Source organism: Thalassophryne amazonica, chromosome 11 (genome assembly GCF_902500255.1).
Source record: "Thalassophryne amazonica chromosome 11, fThaAma1.1, whole genome shotgun sequence".
Taxonomy (NCBI): domain Eukaryota; kingdom Metazoa; phylum Chordata; class Actinopteri; order Batrachoidiformes; family Batrachoididae; genus Thalassophryne; species Thalassophryne amazonica.
The window spans coordinates 84338545-84361989 of record NC_047113.1 but is presented as its reverse complement, the minus strand read 5'-3'; the positions used below and the strand labels follow the sequence as shown (position 1 = coordinate 84361989).

Below are 23445 nucleotides of genomic sequence, written 5' to 3'. Positions count from 1 at the left end.
AATGGGAGACTGTTTATAGTCTTTAAAAATATGATCATTTATCATTACCTTAAAAAATAAGAGATTGTTATCCTTTATTCAAATAAATAAATAAAAAGAGATGCCTTTAGTGACGGTCAAATGTTGTGTGGGCCGCCAGAAGAGGATGTACTGCTGGCCCACCACCAAAGGGCGCCCTGCCTGAAGTGCGGGCTTCAGGCACGAGAGGGCGCTGCCGCCACGGACACAGCCGGGAGTGACAGCTGTCACTCATTAATTCCTGACAGCTGTCACACTTCATCATCGCACTCCATAAAGACCAGACGTCATCTCCACCTCATCGCCGAGATATCATACTTCATTGGAGGTAATATCCTCAGCCGTTTGTGTCTTTTGCAATATATCTGTATATGTGAGTGTTTGCAGGAGTACCGGTTCCTTTTTCTGTGGAGGCTGAGTGAGTGCAGGACGGCACTCTTTTCCCCTGAGGAATCACTGCGGTACTCTGCAACATATTGAGTGAGAGGTGGAGGTGGCATTCCCACCGCTGTTGTTACTGGGTGTACACACACCCACACTTGACTGTCTTTGTTCTTCGCCAGCAGTACCAGATCCGACAGTCGGGGACGGTGATCACCTGGGAATTCGGGACTTGGCGGCTCCAGTATTCACCAGGTTCTGTGGGGGCGGAAATCGTGTGGTTCCGGCTCTTCTCAGGACAGACGTCTTCTATCCTCGAGCCTGCCCACACGTCACCTTTGTAATTTGACTGTAATTATATTCTGAGATTGTCTGTATGTTCGTTGTGCACGTTTCACAACATTAAATTGTTACCTTTTGGCTCATCTATTGACCGTTCATTTGCGCCCCCTGTTGTGGGTCCGTGTCACTACACTTTCACAACAGTCAAAAATCAAAAGACAGGTGGTTAAAAAAAAGTCAACACCAGGTTAATGTACAACTGTAGCTGGTTTAAATAGAGTTAATCAGTTTTAAAACTATACAAAATGCCTCATATCTGCTTAAAAACTCTCCTAAAATTATTCAGTCCCACAGTAAAGCAGTATATTTGTGTAGAATACTATTAAAAAGAACTCTAATTTAACCAGATTAAAATGATTCAAGACATCAAAGACAAACTAAAATCTATTTTAATTGAGTTTGCAAATACATCACATGTAAACCACTTTATTCTGAGTGTAAAAGAGATTAAAACCATTCAAAACTAAACAAGACAAGCTTTACGGAGTTGAAATTATTAGATGATAAATCAATGTCTCTCTGGTTTACATCAGCAAATATGCATTCGTGCATGTTCCAGGTTTAGTATAAAAACTCTAACCATGAAATTAAAGCACACATTTATTAAAAACACACAAACAAGGATGCATTATGACTCTTTCACCAAAGTCACAAATGTGCTGCTGCTACAAAAATGTACAATTGAAAAAAAACAACAAACTTGCACATCGATGGCTGTCTGATGGGCTGCCAATCATTTGGATTGATTGGTATTCCCACATGGTCACAGCTGGTATGTTGGCATTTTGTAAACTGAAAAAGTTCTGGAGGACACAATGTTAGATATCAGAATTTGTTTTGGGCAAGTGTGTATGTGCACATGCACTGAATAAGACTTCAGTTTAGCGTCGCTCTCGCAGCACCTACGTGGTGGTCATTAAATAGGACGCTGTGCAAAAGGCAATGATGTGTAAGGTGTGTGTTTGTTGTGTTTGTGTGTTGGCCATCTGCTCTGCATGTTTGTGCAATAGATGTTACAGAAGTAGAAACAGCTACTGAGTGACACACACGTTCTTTTTGTATTATTTACAGTATTAAGGCATTCATCAGGGTGACAGCCTGTGGGAATGAACTATTCTCTCATTGGGTTGTTTTGTACTTTGTGACCTGTAGCGCCTCCCAGATTTACAGCTATGGCCAGAGAAATTAAATGACTTTAAAAACACCACCAGGAAAGCTGTGCTTGGTAATATATAATGTTTTTTAATTTCCAGATTTGATCTTGAAGATTAAAGTCTTTGCTGAGCTGCAGGTTCAACTAAACTCTAAATTCTTGGCTTTCCTGTTCTGAATCTCTGATGGGTAATAGCAGCAGGGACGAGTATGTGTGAGCATTAAATGTGCATTGATCAGGTGTAGCCCCGACCGTTGACGGGCTAATCAATGCTTAGCAATAAGGCTGAATGGCGAATGAGCCATGGAGGGTCAGGACGAAGGGGAAAGAGATATCAATTAAGCAGGGAGCTGCAGAATCCGAGGCCGGGGAGCTGAGATGGCAATATCCTGACTGTGGTTCATTAACTAAACAGTCTGCACGGAATGCAAAACTCCTCCGACAGCAGCACCACCCGCCCGACCGTATGCGGCCTCCTGATTGTGTGCAAATGAAGGAGTAGCTGCAGCCTTTGATACTGCACATAATGAAATACCTCAGAGGCAAGTTGAGGAACATAATACCCACATGTGAGAGACCTGCAGGCTTCAAATGCAAAACGGCACCCAAACACATTAGCAAGTGATACTGTGAAGCATTAGTGTACAATATGCATTCAGTACAAATGAAAAGATGCCAAGGCTCAAAGTAAATACGTTCATTACAGCTCGCTGATGATTCACAGGACACTTCGATTCAAAACCTGACCACAGATCAAGCCTGACAATCAACTTCAGTTGCATTTGAATTAAATGTGTTTCAACACAACTGATTACTGTGTCAATTATATTTATACATTTATAGGTTAACCAATTTGTTTTTTTATCCATGTGGACATATTGCACTGGTTGTTAATATTGTCTAACCTTTTATTGACTGTGTTAGCACCCAGAATGAAGCCAAGAAATCCAGGGTGTAAAACCTTCCAAAACCAATTCCAAACTTGTTCAAGCAGTCAAACCAGAATATGACCAGTTTAAACAAACAGGTAACCACTTAGGAGGGCGCTGGACAGAGGTGTTTGGAGATACAGGTAACTCTGAAGGAGAACAAAGGTGCAGGTCTCTGGGCTCTGGTGTTTTTTGTTTTACCCTATGGTTGTGAGACTTGGATGTTAACCAGTGAGCTAAGGTGGCGACCGGAAGTTTATTGGTACTAGGCCTCTTTCAAGGGTCCTTGGGTACTAGGTCTCTTTGAAGGGTCCTCGGGTACTAGGTCTCTTTGAGGGGTACTGCTGGCTGGGCAAAGGATATGATATTTTAATACTTAGCCAAGCTGACAAAATGATGTATTTTCTCTTTAGCCACAATTTGTTTCACTGAGCCACATGATGTATCCACAAATTATACCAACTGACATGAGCAGCCTAATTAACTGTCCAAAGGTTTCATGATAATCTGACTAGATAGTTACCACAATAATTGCACCTGGTGTGTAATTTGTATGAGCTACGTATGACAGTGAACAAGGATTTCATCCACTGTGGCTAAAAGTAGACAAATTCTTGTAGCCACATGGCATTTCTCTTTGCATTTGGCTACATGGCTAATCGGTAGTACTACTTCAGGTTGGAATGACTTTGTGTCTAACGAGTGGTAACTTTGTGAGTCTTAGATGAGGAGAATCACTTGCATTGTGATGCAACATCAGCTACGACATTCTGGTCATGTGGAACATTTCTCTAAACACGATCCACTACACAGGTGCCTCAGTGCCGAGGACCCCAAGGGTGGAAAATGACAAAGACACGGCCACTTTCCCTTGGCTGCAGCAGATTGATGGCTACTTTGGAGAGGCAGGAATGGACCGGTTGTGAGTTTTCCCATCCAAGACCCGAGGTGGTTTCATAGTAAAAGTACATATGGAGACATACGACACGAAGGCATGGCTCCCAGACCAGACCACTGTCAACCTTTACTGGCTCCCAAAAATGACCCGATAGCTTTAACCTTCTATTACAGATCAGTATTCATTCAATCACACTATCAGTAGTGGATTTAGGTTGGTTGGCTGTGCCAAAGGTACACCTCTACTGGGGGAATCTGGGGGGCATGCCCCTGCTGTAAATTAAAAAAAAAAATCCCCCCCAAAACTATAGCCTTTTTCCTGCATTCTAAGGCACTCTGGAAAGCTACACAAAATTACTGGAAACCTATTTCTGTATTCGGCTCAGCCGTTTGGTTAGCGGCTGGGGTAACAGGGGGTGCAACCCCCAACACCCCCAAACTGCCACTAACTAAAAATAAAAAGGAAAAGGATATTATTGTAGACAAACCGCCAAAGTGTGACACAAGATATCGACCTTCAACATGTCAGTAACACACATAAGGCATTACTGAAATGTTCAGAAAAAACATGTCGCAGGATCTGAGAAGGAAGACGATGTTTACCATAATATACCGTGTCACAGCACAGCGCTTCATTTTCTGGAACCAAACAAGAAAAAATACAACAGAGCCCATCAAAGTCACCACCACAAGATCAGAACAACCTTATCATTTCCTTCATTTATCTGGTCAATGTCATAAGAAATACACTGAACCGGAACTAAAAAAAGTATTTGCAGAGGTGTCAAGTAACGAAGTACAAATACTTCGTTACTGTACTTAAGTTCACTTTTTAGGTATCTATACTTTACTCCATTACTTATTTTTCTGCCTACTTCTGACTTCTACTTATTACATTTTCACACAAGTATCTGTACTTTCTATTCCTTACATTTTTAAAACAAACAGCCTCGTTACTCTTGGCTTCAGCGCCGGTGGGCTCCACCTGAAGCCCGAGGCGTCAGCGCAGTTCCACCGGCGCGGCTTCACCGAGGCCCGGGGTGCCAGCGCAGTTCCACCGGCGCGGCTTTACCGAGGTGCCAGCGCGGAGTTATCTGACCATGGGTCCGAAGAAGGCACTGACGGCGGAGGAGGGAGACGATATCAAGAAGTCCCTGGACTTTTTGTCTGAGGAAATCTCTGTTAAAATGCAGCAGAAATCCATTATGGAGCTGGTGGAAGAAGTGAAGCCTCTCCGGATCCAGAATGCCGAGAAAGACCGGCGTCTGGTGTACCTGGAGAACCATGTTGCGGAGTTGGAACAGTACACAAGGATGAACAACGTTATTATTACAGGAATTCATATTAAACCTCGATCCTACGCACGGGCGGTGTCAGACGACAGCGGAGGGGAGGCCAGTGAGCAGGAGGCCAGCTCAGTGGAACAACAGGTGGCTGACTTCCTGCAATCTAAAGGTATTCAAATGGACTGTAATAACATTGAAGCGTGCCACCCCCTGCCCAGGAGAGAGGATGGAGACAAGCGAGCTGTTATACTGAGGTTTGTCAACAGAAAACATAAAATGGCATTGTTAAAACAGGGACGGAAACTCAAAGGAACAAACGTATTCATCAATGAACATCTGACCAAAAGAAACGCAGACATCGTCAGGAAAGCTCATCTCTTAAAAAAGCAGGGAAAAATTCAACAGACATGGACATCCAACTGCAAAACATTTATCAAACTGAACGGAACACCAGAACAAGCGAAGGTTATGGTAATCAGGAACATCAAGGAACTGGACAAATACAACCAATAAGGTATGAGGACACAAACACATCACAACACCATGACAAAGACCAGAGGAACCTATTCATCTACTACATCATCTACATCTGGAGACAAGAAGGATATAACTCAAAGGATTGCTGATCATGGAAAACTAGAACTGAGAACATTTAAATACACAGACCACAATGTACTGGACTTGGAGCACGATATAGACCCGGACAATAATTTCTTCTCAAATATCAATGACAGTTGTTGCTATTATACAGATGAACAGTTTAATCGGATCATTAAAACAGATAACAAATTATCAATAATCCATTTTAACAACATTAAAGAATATTTAAGTCAATTTAAAAAAATTTAACATAATTGCTATATCAGAAACATGGATCAATGAAGATAAAGGAATGGATTTTGAACCAATCGAAGCAGTGGTTCGCAGATTGAAGCAATGCTTCGACCTATTGTTTTGTTTATTCTTTCTTTCTTTCGCTTAATTTTCCCCCGCTAAAACGCTAAAGAGCATACTTCTGTGAGTATTATTTACCTTTTCTATGTTAAACCGACCTGTTATGGTCTTCTGAAACAGTTGATAGATGTATTTTATAACTTAAAAACGGGAGGACGCTAACGCGTTAGCATGTCTATGGCATTTTCAATGTTAAAAGTTAGCATGAAGCGGTTCCAGCTGTCTTCACGTTCGGGTGCATTTGTTTTCAAATTGTAATATTTCTTAAATTTATTTTGTTTATATTAATAATCTAATGATTATTATATACAATTTCAGAGAAAGACAAAAAGAACCTGAATAGAAACACAACAGAAAATATAAAAGCAACTAACAATGAACATGAATAAATAAATACATACATAAATAAATGTTTCCTGTGAACACCTAGTGACTCTTCCACCTCCATTACATCCCTGTCTTATTTAAGTTTAATGACAGTTTGTTTGGGTCAAACCATATTTTCAGTTTGTTAATTTCTTCAGTGATTTCCTCCAGAATTATCTGCCAAACTAGAAAACTGCTGCATCCCAGTAAGAGCAGAATACTACTGGAATGAATTTGAATAAGGAAAGTTGTGTTTTTTTTTCCTCACTAAATGGATGCTGCACTCACTGCAGTTTATTGTCTGGAATAGTCCCAGATTGCATTTCAGAGCTTCTAGAATTGAAACATTTTCGTGCAGGTGGTGTTGGGGGGTAATTTTGGGTTTGGGGTCTTGGGCCACATGTAGAATGAATCAGTTTTTAAATTAAGCTTTCAATTCATATAGTGGCATCTACCTTTTTTTTTTTTCTTTTTAAAGGTTACTTTATACTTTCATACTTTAAGTAGGTTTTGGAGCACATACTTTTTCACTTTTACTTGAGTAAAGAGGTCAAGTTGATACTTCAACTTTTACCAGAGTGTTTTTAAACTGCAGTATCTATACTTCTACTTAAGTAACAAATGTGTGTACTTTTGACACCACTGTGTATTTGTTCCCAAAGATCTGCCATCAGGTGTGTGTGAGATTCAAGCTCACACTGGTGTTATTGTGAAATCAGTGTTAAAGCTGTTATTTACAACCCCCCCCCCCCCCCCAAAAAAAAAACAGGCCGCTGTTGGTTCTTCTTATTAGAATCGAAGTAACAGAAAGCTGTAATATTACGGCCAAAGATAAGATAAGACTTTATTGATCTCACAGTAGAGAAATTCACGTTACGTCAGCTCTTAAAAAACACACAAGATGGGTGTGAGTAGAGGAAAATGTGCATCAAACAGCGTGTGCAAGGATAAGCAATAATAATAATAATACTTGTAACAATAAAATAAGAAAATGAGGTAGAAATAGAATATGTATATATATTTATATACATACACACACACATATATATATATATATATATATATATATACATACCACTGCACAACTATCTTGTAAATTAGGAGAAAGAGAAGCAGCATGTAGCATTTTATAAAGTGTCAGATTTCATTCAGCAGTTTGTAGCATTGCTGCTTTCTGCAGAAACCATGAAAATGCAAAAAACAAAACAAAAAAAAAAACAAGCACAAAGTTATCAATCAATACATCAAACACTAGCAGCACAGACGTACAAAACGGTAACATTCCAATATTCCCCCTTTTTCACTGTGTGTTGTCTAAATACAGTAAGTTGCCCGTACGTTCAGGGAAATGACTGTAAATTGATTTTTGGCTATCAGTCCATCCTATTTTCACCAAAAGTAAACTTTTCAAATAAATACACAATGGAGACCGCTGCACATTTGAGCAGCTTTTATCGACATGCAGTGATTTTAGCATTACATAATCCAGCAATAAACACACAACTTTGTGTTAGTTGAGAATATGATTTATCACTTAAGTTAGACTAGATAACATGTCTGTTATTACGAGGTCTATTAGAAAAGTATCCAACCTTATTATTTTTTTCAAAAACCATATGGATTTGAATCACGTGTGATTACATCAGACATGCTTGAACCCTCGTGGGCATGCAAGAGTTTTTTCACGCCTGTCAGTTACGTCATTCGCGTGTGGGCAGTCTTTGAGTGAGGAGTCGTCCACCCTCTCGTCGATTTTTTCATTGTTTAGGAATGGCTCAGAGACTGCTGCTTTGTTTGATCAAAATTTTTTCAAAACTCTAAGGCACAACTGAGTGGACACCATTCGATAAATTCAGCTGGTTTTCGGTAAAAATTTTGACGGCTGATGAGAGATTTTGGTCTGTAAGTGTCGCTTTAAGGACGGCCCACAGCGCCTGACGGCGATCTGCGCTCCGAGGAGGCGTCGTCTCGCTGTTTCAAGCTGAAAACTTCCACATTTCAGGTTCTGTTCACCCAGGTCGTCGTCAGAGAACAGAGAAGGTTCAGAATAAGTTTTTCGGCACATTCCACTGTTACAGGAGTTTTTTCATGGAAAGAAAAGCAGAAGGACGCGCCACGGAGCCGTTCATTACGCGGGACAAAATCACCTTGGTGTTGGTCTCACAGGATGGCTGTCAGGTGGATTTCAGATGGATTCCGGTTGCTTTTCAGTCGTGTGATTATCCGATTGTGATTATGCATGAGCTGGACATGCCCCAACATGTCCTGTGAGGCTTCATCACAGCGTTGCTTTGCGCCATGCGGCTCCACCACGACGCGTGGAACTCCTCCGCACGTCTGTCTTAATGTGCTGAAAAAGTGCTGATGTCCACGTCTTTTCACAATTCCTGTGCTAGTCAGACAACAAACCGGATCAAGACAGTGTCCAGTTTAGAAATGAACGGCACATTCCACTGTTACAGGAGTTTTTGTCATGGAAAGAGGAGCGGCTCCACCATGCGTCGTGGTGGAGCCGCATGGCACAAAGCAACGCCATGATGAAGCCTTCCAGGACATGTTGGGGCATGTCCAGCTCATGCACAATCACAATCGGATAATCACACGACTGAAAAGCAACCGGAATCCATCTGAAATCCACCTGAAAGCCGTCCAGTGAGACCAACACCAAGGTGGTTTTGTCCCGCATAATGAACGGCTCCGTGGCACGTCCCTCCGCTTTTCTTTCCATGAAAAAAACTCCTGTATTAGTGGAATGTGCCGAAAAAGTGCTGATGTCCACGTTTCCTGCCTTTTTATGAAAGTCAGACGAGGTCCCGGATCAACAAAGCCTTCACGTTGGAAATGATCTGGTTGTTTCAGCGGGGTCTGAGCATGTCGATCGGCGCTGGGAGCGCGCCGCGCTCTCAGCAGTTGTGGGCCATCCTTAAAGCGGCAGTAACACTCCTTAATCTGTATAATCCCCATAAAATCGGCCCTGAAAGCCATATTAATTTTCCAAATGGTGTCCACCTGGAGGTCTCTCACAGTTTCTGGAAAAAAATTGATGCAGCAAAGCTCCAAACTGTTCAGACATTTATTCGCAATAAAAATCCGACGAGAGGGGTGGACCACTGCTCACACAAAGCCTGCTCACAGGCGAATGACGCAACCGACAGGCGTGAAAAAACTCACGCATGCACACGAATGTTCATGCTTGGCTGATGCAATCACACGTGATTCAAATCCATATGGTTTTTGAAAAAAATAAAAAGGTCCGATACTTTTCTCACAGACCTCTTACTACTGAATTACAATATTTGAGAATTGGATTAATCACTTAAGCTAATGCTAGCTAGTATTTGTCTTATGAGGTTCTACACTGATTGAGGTAATACTAGCTACATCATTTTATCACTTTTTTATTTTAGTGGTAAATACAGAACAATACATATTACTGAATTCACCTCCGTTCAGAATTTGATTAATCCCTTTCACTAATGCCAGATAACAGGGTAACAGTTGACTTGCAGGATTCTCGCCAGTGTAGTTGAGCATAGGGGCACCTATGCTGTGATTTGGGCCCCTATGTTAATTTTTCTTTAAGAAGTCCTCATATTCTGCACTCTTTACCTGTATTAATGGCACCTGTTTGAACTGGTTACCTGTATAAAAGACACCTGTTCACACACTCAATCAATCACACTCCAACCTATCCACCATGACAAAGACCAAAGAGATGTCTAAGGACACCAATGACAAAACTGTAGACCTGCACAAGGCTGGGATGGACTACAGGACAACAGGCAAGCAGCTTGGTGAGAAGACAACGACTGTTGACATAATTATTAGAAAATGGAACAAACAAAATGATTGTTAGTCTTCCTTGGTGTGGGGCTCCATGTAAGATCTCACCTCGTGGGGTCAGGATGATTCTGAGAAAGCCCAGAACTACACGGGAGGACCTGGTCAAGACCTGAAGAGAGCTGGGACCATAGTCACAAAAATTACATTAGTAACACACATCGTCATCATAGTTTAAAATCCTGCAGGGCAGCAAGGTCTCCCTGCTCAAGCCAGCACATGTCCAGGCCCATTTGAAGATCACCAGTGACCATCTGGATGATCCAGAGGAGGCATGGGAGAAGGTCATGTGGTGAGATGAGACCAGAATAGAGTTTTTTGGTGTCAACTGCAATTGCCGTGTTTGGAGGATGAGAACAATCCCAAGAAAACCATCCCAACCGTGAAGCATGGGGATGGAAACATAATTTTTGGGGGTGCTTTTCTGTAAAGGGGACAGGACGACTGCACCATATTGAAGGGAGGATGAATGGAGTCATGTATCAAACAACCTCCTTCTCTCCATAGAGCATTGAAGATGGGTCGTGGATGAGTCTTCAGCATGACGATGACCCCAAACACACAGCCAGTACAACTAAGGAGGGGCTCCATAAGAAGCATTTCAAGGTCCTGGAGTGGCCTGGCCAGTCAGTTGAGTTCAGTTTCCAGACCTGAACTCAATAGAAAATCTTTGGAGGGAGCTGAAACTCCAAACCTGAGAGATCTGGAGAAGATCTGTATGGAAGAGTGGACCAAAATCCCTGCTGCAGTGTGTGAAAACCTGGTGAAAAACTACAGAAACGTTTGATCTCTGAAACTGCAAACAAAGGTTTCTGTACCAAATATTAAGGTATGTTTTTCTGTTGTGTCAAATACTTATTTTATGCAATAAAATGCAAATTCCTTATTTAAAAAATCATACAGTGTGATTTTCTGATTTTTAAATTTTTTTTAGATTCTGTCTCCGACAGTTGAAGTGTGATAAAAATTACAGACCTCTCCATTCTTTGTAGGTGGGAAAACGTGCAAAAATGACGGTGGATCAAATACTAATTTGCCTCAGTGTCTAAGCAAAAAGCTTCAGGTTGGCCGTGCTAACTGGCTTTACGGCATGAAGTCTAAATATTTTTGGCTGTCAGTGTTCTTAAATGTGTACATGTTGGGTTGATGTTTCTCTGAAACTTGCATTATCAAAGCAAACAGTTACGGTTCCCTGTCAACATTACAAGGGACTGCATTTTACTATGTCCAGTACTGTCATTTGCAGCTTGCAAATTTCATGTTTTACAGTAACTGGTGCATAACCATGCAAGATGTACTTGAAAAATGCACACAAAAACAATAATGTTGGGTTAAAATTTTTCTGTGATTTTATTTATTTATTTTTTGTGTGAGTGCCCCTAAAGTTATAAATCATTTCTCAAAATAGTGTTGCTTTATTGGAGAAGCGAGATAAGGTGGGCAGGGCTGGGTATTTTTTTATTTATTGCCTTCCAAAGGGGGCTTGACATAAACTGTTTGGAGTAAACGGGTATATAAAATGAATTATAATAAGTCCCTTCGGCTGCTCCCTTGTTTGCACTCGGCGTCGCCACAGCAAATCCAAGGTGGATCTGCATGTTGAATTGGCACACGTTTTATGCCGGATGCCCTTCCTGACGCAACTCCACATTACATGGAGAAATGTGGCAGGGGTGGGATTTGAACCCGGAACCTTCTGAACTGAAATCAAGTGCATTAACCACTTGGTCACCACCCCCTGGGTATATAAAATGAATTAATGGATCTATAATAATTTTATTATTAATATCTTTCCGTTTTTCGCAATCAAGGGTCACGGGCTGGGGGAAGTGGGGGGTGGACATTCCAGCAGTCATAGGGTGAGAGGCAGGGTACACGTATTTATTATTATCTGCGTAAAGGTAATCGGGTGATTGGGACAGTCAAAAGCAAACACACACACACACACACAATAACTACAAATCTGAAACAAATAGCACAGGATTGGGCCTTTTATGAATCAGAATTTTAAAACAACAGTCATGTAAATGCCAATCAGTGTTCACATTTATTACTTTTCTCCCAACATGCCAGTCAAGCTGGCACACCGTCCACTAGTGGTCGCTGTTTGCTCCTTCTGCAAGTATCTGAGGACTTACTGCAACTCTGCCAAAAAAAAGGCAGAAGCCAAAGGTAACTTTAAATCTGCTGAGATTTCATTCAAACCGACCTGCTTCTAAATGAGATGTGATTTGCAATAAAAAACGTAAAATTTCTCATTTTTTCGCCTCCACCCCGCACAAAAACAGAGCACTGCCTCCTCTTACCTGATAAACAGCACCGTTTCCCACAAATAGATCCCCAGCGCGTTTAGGCTGCACATTTTTGCGAGTCTCATTGTTTTTAGAGCCGCGGCTGGAGCTTTAGGGCAAAAAAATCCCTCAGGAAGAAACGAGCAGAAGGCGAGTTCAAGGTGAAAGATGTGCCCGTTTTTTTGGGGAGGGGGGTTCAGATCCCGAGCCGCGGGATGCTCATGACCTCCTCATGCTTGCGCGCGCTCTCATGCACGCCCCCACCGCGGGGCGGGCAAATCCTGGAATGACTGTTCAGGACCACGGACGGGGGGTGCTTAGAGACACGCAGCGAGTTTAAAGTCTAATCTGTGCGATCCACAGAGGACAGAAGACAAATGAGACATAATCCCTCAGCCTGCTGTGCGAAATATTAAATCCCCAAATTCCGCTCGTGCTCCCGCAGATGTCCGCTCCTGATCCGTGCGTGCAGGCAGGTGTTGCGGGATTCCCGTGCGCGCGGGTCGGACTCTGCCTCCTGTCTCCGTCTCCCGAGCAGTAGTTGTCGGTGTCAGTGCGGCAGCTCAGCGCCGCAGCTGCTCCCATCGTCCGGTGGCGGTCAAACTGGAGACGCACAGGCGGCCACTGCTGCGCTCCGCACGCGCTCCTGTCCGGGGACCGCTTCAGGTCACGCACACGGCCCCCCCACCTCCACTCACCCACCCCCACCCAGGAGGAGTTCACAAACACGGGTCGGGGTGACGTGGAGCGGCACGAATCACGTCTTCCATGGCAGGAACGCCGGTGCCCTGCGTGGCGCGCACAGGTACCGCACACAGAGCGCGCGGGCAGCCTCCGTGCGCGTTCTTACTGCAGTCATTTAGCAAACTCCAAAACGCACCTCGCCGCTGCCAGACACGCCCACGGAGCCAAGTGATTGGTCTGTTTCGTCCCGAAAGGCGCCTCTGATTGGCTAGAGGAAGTGTCACTTGGTGGAAAGGCAGGTTCTGCTTCTTACGCACGCACGCACACAACAACAACTACGAACTTACTATGGAGTTATGGAAGATATTTCCAAAAATGGAAAGACAAATGATTCACTTTCTAAGTTTTCCTCCATTATGTCACACTTTCTCATAATTTTGAGATAATAAGTCATTTTTTTGAGATAGTGTCACATGGCTGTAGTTCACACTCACATGGGGCCTGAGATTTGTCGGCTGGATGCGTCAGTTGTTTCCATCAGCAGGGTGACTCATCTGAATCTTCATCACGGCCCTGAGAACCAGTTCTGTCCACAATCACCACCAGTGGACAAACTGTTCCTATAGAACAGCTTAGGAACATCTTTGACTGCCCGTAAAGTCACAGAAAGTGAGATGAACCCAGTTTACATCAAGCACAAGCTTTGCACAACTTAAAAACACTGACTATGTTTACATGCAGCCAATAACCCTTTCATAACCGGAATATTAGCAATAACACGGTTGCGCACGGCCATGTAAACACCCGCAAAAACCCGAATATGCTCATATTCCGGTTTTTAAAAACCAGAATAAGACCCCTGGGTTACTCCTTTTCTAACCCGAATATCAGGTCTTATCATATACCGATAAACGATATGCCAATATGATTGGATAAAACACTAAAGAATAAATAGCAATACACCCTTTTTGCGGATGGGTAATATTTTTCATACCACCCAAGTAATCAGCCAATCCGGACAGCGGAGCAGCGCCACGACGAAGAGGCGCGGTCAGAGGAACTGTGAAATACTGGTGAGTCACTATTAATAATTTCTTACGTGTCCAACCTCGTAGGTTAATCGTTAAAAATAAATTTGTTAGTTCTAAAAGCCGTCATAATTATTATAGGAAAACGTTCTATTTTTTTCTACTAAGGTTTGAACTTTGAGTGTTTACACAGGAGAGAAAAGTGAGAAAATGTTAATGCCTGTTTTGAGAGAAAGTGTTTAAAGTGTGTAGTGAGGGTTTTACAGCCTTAAAACATCTATCACAATTGTAAAAAATAACGCTGACTACTTCACGGATTTCGCCTATCGCGGGTTATTTTTAGAACGTAACTCCTGCGATAAACGAGGGACCACTGTATATGATAAAATCATTATCAAGTTGTTCACCAATGAATATGGCTTTTTGCACCCTTCAGAAAACCATACAACATTTATCATTTATAGGTATATGATAAAATCGTTATCAAGTTGTTTACCAATGAATATGGCTTTTTACACCCTTCAGAAAACCATACACCCTGAGGCCGAAGGGTGTATAAAGCCATATTCATTGGTGAACAACTTGATAACTGATAATATAAACGCACATCGGGATATCTCCATAGAAAGGAACATTATTTTGTGTTCTGTGCATGTCCTATCCGCAAGGAATCTTGGTCTTTTGAGTACGGCAACTACTTGTATGCGGTGCGCGCAACCCACCGGACACCACAGAAGCAGAGGTAAACAAGCATGGGGAAATCCAGATGCGACAGCACAGCACCACACTTTTGGAGGAAGGATGAAACCAAGTACTTCATTAGTATCGTGAAAGACATGAATATAATGTCTTTTATTGACGGTAGAAAGTACCAAGATAGCGACATTTACAAGAAGGTGGCCAAAAAGTTACGCGAAGCAGGATTTGCACAAACACCAGACCAAATCAAGCACCGGTGGAAGACGTGCATCACTGTTTAGAAGGGGATATTCCAAATGATACCAATGACAATGTATACAGGAGTAACTCTGTCTGCTTAAGCATGTAAACGGGTTATTCCTAATGATTCAGAAACCAGAATATTGACCTTATCCCGAATATTAACGGCATGTATAAATGTAGCCATTGTGAGTCATGAAGCCTCTGACGGCTTTATGCAGCTTTGCCAACTATGTCGTAGAAAATCTATTTTTCCAAATTAGTGAAAAGGAAATAATGAGTCATCTCCACTAGAGCTTTAAATGAATCCAAACTAGGTTTTTCTGCACATTAAAACTGCACAGTGCAGTTATGAACACTTTCATTCATTCTGTTATAAGTTACAGTATTCATTCATTCATTCTGTATACCCGTGTAATGGAGGCCAGCAGGTGTCGCTGTGCAGATGTAGTTAGTAAACCTCACTCCCAACAGCTCAAAAGGATTCTCTGGTCACAAAGCCAGAGCCCTGGGTTTTAGCCTTTTGGTTAGAGAGTCCGACTCCCATGCCGGAGCTCGTGTTTTCGCTTCCCGAGGGGAGCGAATTGGCGGAGTCATAACAACGCAACGCAGAGTGCAGCCGCTACGATGGTGCTGTGTACCTGGATGGGAGTGAGTTTAGGGTGGTGAGTGTAACGGAGGCCAGCAGGTGTCGCTGTGCAGATGTAGTTAGTAAACCTCACTCCCAACAGCTCAAAAGGATTCTCAGGTCACAAGGCCAGAGCCCTGGGTTTCAGCCTTCTGGTTAGAGAGTCCGACTCCCATGCCAAGGATCGTGAGTTTGTGTCCCGAGGGGAGCGAATGGGCGGAGTCATAACAACACAACGCAGAGTGCAGCCGCTACACCCGCACATTCCAGTTAAGGGTCAAGGTGGCAAGGGGGCTGGGGGTTTACACCCCGGATAGGATACCAGTCCATTGTCTGGATAACAAGTTACAACATATATTGCTGGTGAAAATATGAAACTTCTGCACCCGTTGTTATGGTCCACAGTTTTACAGCTTCATGATGAAGTGGAGGAGGGTTTTCTTAAAAAGAAAGTTCAGCTACTATTTGCCAGAAGGTACATCTAAGATGCAAACCTAGATTTAATGTTTTGGTGAAAGAAAACCCTCCTCTGTACCAATTCATCATGAAGCTGTAGAACTGCTGATACAAAATGCAAAACATGCACTGTGCACAGGTTCTCCAACCACAGCCACAGAAGCCTATAACTTCTTCTGGGTTGCCTGGGTGTCTTGGTGGCTTCCTTACTTTTCTCCTTCTTGCACAGTCACTCAGTATTTGAGAACTGTCTACTCCACACAGATTTACCACAGAGTACTGTTGTATTTCTTCATAACTGATGTAAATAAAGTTCAAGATATAATGTTCATGTATCCATCCCCTGACTTGTCTGAAGAAAAATTAGCAATTAAAATGATTACACTATGTAACACAATTTTTTGTTCCTGGCTTCTAAGTGTTATATTTCAACTGCTTATGTGTAAAGTCTATGGAAAAAATGACTACATTCAGCACAAACTTTTATTTTATTTTATTTTTTACGTTCTAGAAAGTTCTAAAAGTTTCTTGAAATTTCTAGATAATTCTGGAAACTCCTAGAAAATTCTGGACGGTTCTAGCAGTTAAAGAATATTCTAGAAGACTACTCAGTAGTAGTGAAGGCGAATCGAGAATATTCTTGAAAACATACAAATTTCAAAATATCATTGTCCTGATCACAGAAGCAAAGTTTCTGTGGAATAACAGCTATTTTGTATTTATTTAAGGCATAACAGGTTAGGAAAACACACTGTGTACCCAGGAACAAAACAAAATAAAAATTTGTTACATAGTGTTATTTACAGGTTTTATACCACAGGGGTGGTGGCCAAGTGTGGTGCTTGGTTTCAGTGCGGAAGGTTCCCAGTTCAAATCCCACCCCTGCCACATCTCTCCATGTAATGTGGAGTTGCATCAGGAAGGGCATCTGGCATAAAACCTTGCTATTTCAACATGCAGATCCACCTTGGATTTGCTGTGGTGACCCCGAGTGCAAACAAGGGAGCAGCCATAGGGACTTTACTATTTACAGGTATTATACCAAAGGGCTATAATGGGGTATTATACAACCCATCATCTTGGCTTTATTTTTCAATTAATTTATATCAAGTTGTAGAGATTTGCTTTCAGTTTGAGTCTAATTTTAGAAATTTTTATATTGAGAAGCCTGATTACTTTTTGTATTTGAAATGCCATAAACAAATTAAAATGTGTGAAATACCGGGGGGCTGAATGCTTTTGCACAATCTACTGTATGTATAGATATATATATATATATATATATATATATATATATATATATATATATATATATATATATATATATATATCCAAACCAACAAAATATATGCCTCGCAGATGTGAAGAAATCATGAAAATCTGTGGTTATACAACTAAATACTAGTTTAGTGATTCACAGGATTGCTAAAAAAGCAGTTTGAACATAATAGTTTGAGTTTGTAGCATCAACAGCAGAATGCTACTATTATATATATATATATATTATATATATATATTATACGAGGTCTGTCCGTAAAGTATAGGTCCTTTTTATTTTTTTCAAAAACTATATGGATTTCATTCATATGTTTTTACGTCAGACATGCTTGAACCCTCGTGCGCATGCGTGAGTTTTTCCACGCCTGTCGGTGACGTCATTCGCCTGTAAGAACTCCTTGTGGGAGGAGTCGTCCAGCCCCTCGTCGGAATTCCTTTGTCTGAGAAGTTGCTGAGAGACTGGCGCTTTGTTTGATCAAAATTTTTTCTAAACCTGTGAGACACATCGAAGTGGACACGGTTCGAAAAATTAAGCTGGTCTTCAGTGAAAATTTTAACGGCTGATGAGAGATTTTGAGGTGATTCTGTCGCTTTAAGGACTTTTCACGGTGCGAGACGTCGTGCAGCGCTCTCAGGCAGCGTCATCAGCCTGTTTCAAGCTTAAACCTCCACATTTCAGGCTCTGTTGATCCAGGACGTCGTGAGAGAACAGAGAAGTTTCAGAAGAAGTCGGTTTCAGCATTTTATCCGGATATTCCACTGTTAAAGGAGATTTTTTAATGAAAGACGTGCGGGCGGATTGCAGCGTCGGCTCACAGCCGCCGCGACGCTCCGCCACAGGAAAACACCTCTGTTGGAAGCCTTGAGGACAAGTTGGAACATCTCCAGCTGATAAACAATTTCTCATATACTCACTCCACTGAAAGCCATTAAAAGCCAACTGGATTTTAACAAATGGTTATCAACACGGAGGTGTTTTTCCTGTGCCGCCGCGCCGCGTCAGCTGCGTCCCGACGCGCGGACCCGTCCGCACGTCTTTCATTAAAAAAATCTCCTTTAACAGTGGAATATCTGGATAAAATGCTGAAACCGACTTCTTCTGAAACTCACGCATGCGCACGAGGGTTCAAGCATGTCTGACGTAAAAACATATGAATGAAATCCATATAGTTTTTGAAAAAAATAAAAAGGACCTATACTTTACGGACAGACCTCGTATATATATATATATATATATATATAATAGTAGCATCTGCTGTTGATGCTACAAACTCAAAACTATTATGTTCAAACTGCTTTTTTAGCAATCCTGTGAATCACTAAACTAGTATTTAGTTGTATAACCACAGATTTTCATGATTTCTTCACATCTGCGAGGCATATATTTTGTTGGTTTGGAGATATATATATATATATATATATATATATATATATACCTCCTCTTACCTCCTCTTCTCATACCTCCTCTTTGTCCTCCCTTTTTTCCTCCTGCCTGGTGGCTCCATCCTCAGCATCCTTCTCCCTATATACCCTGGGTCCCTCCTCTGTACATGTCCAAACCATCTCAATCTTGCCTCTCTGACTTTGTCTCCAACCCGTCTCACCTGAGCTGTCCCTCTAATAAATTCATTTCTAATCCTGTCCGTTCTTGTCCCTTCCAAAGAGAATTGCAATATCTTCAGCTCTGCCACCTTCAGTTCTGCCTCCTGTCTATTTGTTAGTGGCACCATCTCCAAACCATACAGCTGGTCTCACGACTGTCTTGTAAACTTTCCCCTTCACTCATGCAAATATTCTTCACTCATGCAAATATTCTTCTGTGACAAGTCACTCCTGTCACCTTTCTCCACCCACTCAACCCTGCCTCCACTCTGTTCTTCACCTCTCTGCCACACTCTCCATTACTTTGAACAGTTGATGCCAAGTATTTAAACTCATCTACTTTCACCACTTCAACTCCTTGTAACTGCACTATTCCTCCCAATAATTCCAATGTACCCAAACCTTGTTTGACACTACGAATGGCAAATAAAGTCTTGATCTATCTCTGCGCTCCCACTTATTCACACACATGTACTCAGTCTTATTCGTACTGACTTTCATTTCCGTGCTCTCCAGACCATATCTTCACATTTCCAGGCTAGACTCATCCTGCTCTCTACTCTCACTACAGATCACAATGTCATCTTGCAAACATCATGGTCCATGGAGACTCATGTCAGATTTCATCTGTCAACCTGTTCATCACTATTGTGAACAAAAAAGGACTCAGAGCTGATCCTTGGTGTAATCCCACCTCCACCTTGAATGAGTCTGTTGTTCCTAATGTGCATCTCACCACTGTCACACTATCTTTGTACATGTCCTGCACTACCCTCACATACTTTTCTGCTACTCCTGGCTTCTTCACACAATATCACAACCCTTCTCTTGGCACCCTGTCATAAGCTTTCTCTAAATCCACAAACACACAATGCGTTACTCCTTCTCTATACTTCTCCATCAGTATTCTCAGAGTAAACATTGCATCAGTAGTGCTCTTTCTCGGCATGAAACCATACAGCTGCTCACAGATCTTCACCTGTTTTTTAAGCCTAGTTTCTACTACTCTTTCCCATAACTACATGCTGTGGCTGATCAACTTCATGCATCTGTAGTTTCTGCAGTTTTACACATCACCCTTGTTCTTATAAATCGGAACCAGCATACTTCGTCTCCACTCCTCAAGCATCCTCTCAATTTCCAAAATGTTATTAAACAATCTGGTTAGAAACTCCACTGCCATCTCTCCTAAACATTGTCATGCCCCCACTGGAATGTCATCTGGACCAGGTGCCTTTCCACTCTTCATCCTCTTCATAGCTTCCATCATTTCATCCTTACTAATCTCTTTCACTCTCTCCAAATCATCCAGCCTCTTCTGTCTCTCATTTTCTTCATTCATCATTTCCTCAAAATATTCCCTCCACCTTCTAAACACTATCGTCACTTGTCAGCACATTACCATATTTTGCCACCCAAATCTGCTGCACATCCTTTCCAGTTTGGTCCCTTTGTCTGTCAGTACAAATCCTTTTCTCCTTCCTTACTATTCAACTTCTTGTACAGCTCGCTATATACCTTGTCCTTAGCTTTTGCCACTTCTCTTTTTGCCTTATACTGCATCTCCTTGTACTCTTGTCTACTTTCTTTATCTCTCCAACTATCCCAAATCTTTTTCTCCATCCTCTTTCTCCTTATGCTTTCCTTAACATCTTTGTTCCACCACCAAGTCTCTTTGTCTTCCTTCCACTGTCCAGATGTCACACCCAGTACCTTCCTAGCTGTCTCCCTCACCACATCTGCAGTACATTTCCAGTTGTCCAAAACTGCTTCCCCTCCATCCACTGCCTCCTTCACCTGCTCACTAAAATTCGCACACCAGTCTTCCTCCTTCAGCTTCCACCATCTGATCTTTTGTTGAGCTTTCACGCTCTTCTTTTTCTTTACCTCTGAAGTCATCCTACAAACCACCATCCTATGCTGTCTAACTGCACTCTCTCCTGCCACCACCTTACAGCCTCGTTTCTTTTAGCTTTCATCTCTTACAAAGAATGTAGTCCACCTGGGTGCACCTTCCTTTAATCTCATAGGTCACCCTGTGCACCTCCCTTTTTTCTGAACTAGGTATTTACCACAGCCACTTCCATCTTTTTTTGCAAAATCAATGACCATTTGTCCTTCCACATTCCTGTCCTTGATACCATATATACCCATTACTTCCTCATCACCTCTGTTCTCTTCACCAACATGCCCATTGAATTCTGCCCCCGTCACCACTCTTTCATGCTTGGGCAAACTCTTCACCACCTCATCTAACTCATTCCAGAAATGTTTTCTCCTTCGTCTCGCAACCTACCTGTGGTCTGTACCTATATACAATGATGATATTCATCATCACCCCTTCAATTTCCAACTTCACACTCATCACCCTGTCAGACACTCGCTTAACCTCCAACACAGTCTCTTAACATACTCATCCTTTAAAATGACCCCAACATCATTTGTCTTCCTATCCTCACCAGGATACAACAACTTGAACCCCCTGCCTGTGCTCCTGCTCCACCTGTGATCCATTATCAAATTCAAATTGTATTCTGTATATTTATGTAGCTTTGTTTTATGCCGATACCCTTCCCATATATATATATATATATATATATATATATATATATATATATATATATATATATATATATATATTTATTTTATTTTTTTTTTGCAAATTTATTCAAAATAAAAAACTAATGTATCAGATGTATTTAAGTATTCACACCCTTTGCTCAATTCTTTGTTGATGCACCTTTGACAGAAATTAAAGCCTCAAGTCTTCTTGAATATCATGCTACAAGTTCAGTGGACCTATCTTTGGTCCATTCCTCTTTGCAACACCTCTCAAGCTCCATCAGGTTGGATGGGGAGCGTCGGTGTACAGCCATTTTCAGATCTCTCCAGACATGTTCAGTTGGATTTAGGTCTGGGCTCTGGCTGGGCCACTCAATTACATTCAAATTGTCCTGGAGCCACTCTTTTGATATCTTGGATGTGTGCTTAGGGTCATTGTCCTAGCTCCGCCATTTTGTCTGCCTCTGTCACCGGTTAAAACACCTTTGAGGACGCCGATGTGGGCTCTATCGTCGTTTTACACGCCGTTAGTTAGGGATACAACGCCGGCCGCCAATTACGGCAGTGTAAACTGCGGCACTACAGGAAGGAGCAGGATGACACGGCGATTAAAAAGTATCAAACGCCGTTGTTTGCGTTGTCTCCGTCGTCACGCGAATTCTCCGGGAGCGCTCCCGGAATTATTTGACATGTTGAATAATTTTTTCAACGATTCCCGGTAAAACAGGAAATAAGCCACGCCCCCTAGTGCCGGTGTTGACAACGGTGTTTTATCCTTAAGACGGCCAAAAACTCTTCCGGGACGCTTCCAGGAGCGCTTACCGTCTATGTGTAAACGGGGCTTTACCCTCCGACATCCTTCCTGCATTTCTCTTTTCTTAGGTCTTGATTCGCCCGCCTGAGCTGTCCAGTTTTTACGACCCTTTGTCTTGCAACCACGTGTTATTGAATTGATTTCTTGTCTGTCCGCGCAACAAGAAATTACTTTTTCCTTTTTCACAGTTAACTTTTGTAAAGTTAAACACGCAGGCACAGTTAATTTCCTTTGACGATTTTTCAAGTTAAAACCTTTTTCTTCTTAACTCCAAATTCATCTTGTGAACATTTTTCTTTCAAAGTCAACTATTTTTGTATCACGTTTTGATTTGACCTGGCTTCCAAAGACGATGACGAAAGACGAAATTTTGTTTTGGTGAATAGAAAATAAAGACACTCAAACCTTTATTCTGACAATCCCAGACAGCAAGCGCTACAGAGATATATACATCCAGGTCAGCTTGAGCCGCAAAGCGATTTGAAACGCCATCAAAAGTCACAGTTTAATAACAAATCGCCCTTGGTAACCAATGAAACCGGGCACGGTGACCGGTAAAGTCCCTCTGTCAAGGTCCTCCAAGTCAGCTGTGCAGACGGACGATTCATTGACTGGAAACGAGACGGCTCCCGGCATCTGTCCTCACAGAGATTCTACCTGCACTGCACATCCAAGTAAGACCTGGGTTTTGTGTATCAGAAATAAGCAAAGTGGCCTTTATTTAATTCTATTCCCTATTATTAACAATATCTCACATTAATAAATACCAAAGTAAATCCCCTGCTGAGTAGGACGGAATTCATTCTTAAACTCACGCAACTACAAATTACATAAATGTCATATAATAATTGTTCAGTGAACTTCGTCATCATCAAATTGCTTACTGTAATATGTCCTGTTATTTAACTCCTGACTGAGTTAAATAAATGTTTTAAATGTATGAAGTTGTCTGTGGTTTGTGTGATTTTACAGAGGAATCAGACCCGACCTGTAGAAC

General features: G+C 41.9%; 1 protein-coding gene across 3 annotated transcripts in view; it reads right to left on the bottom strand.

The window, feature by feature from the left end:
- The window catches only part of glra1 (glycine receptor, alpha 1), a 338979-nt gene extending 326431 nt beyond the window's left edge, over positions 1 to 12548 (bottom strand). The window contains exon 1 of one of the 3 annotated variants that reach the window (XM_034182305.1): positions 12473 to 12548. In XM_034182305.1, coding sequence (XP_034038196.1) covers positions 12473 to 12543 — 71 coding nt within the window. In that variant the 5' untranslated portion in view covers positions 12544 to 12548. The remainder of the gene's footprint in view (positions 1 to 12472) is intronic. The other 2 variants (XM_034182307.1, XM_034182308.1) reach the window with 2 other exon arrangements.
- Between the last annotated feature and the right edge of the window lie 10897 nt (positions 12549 to 23445).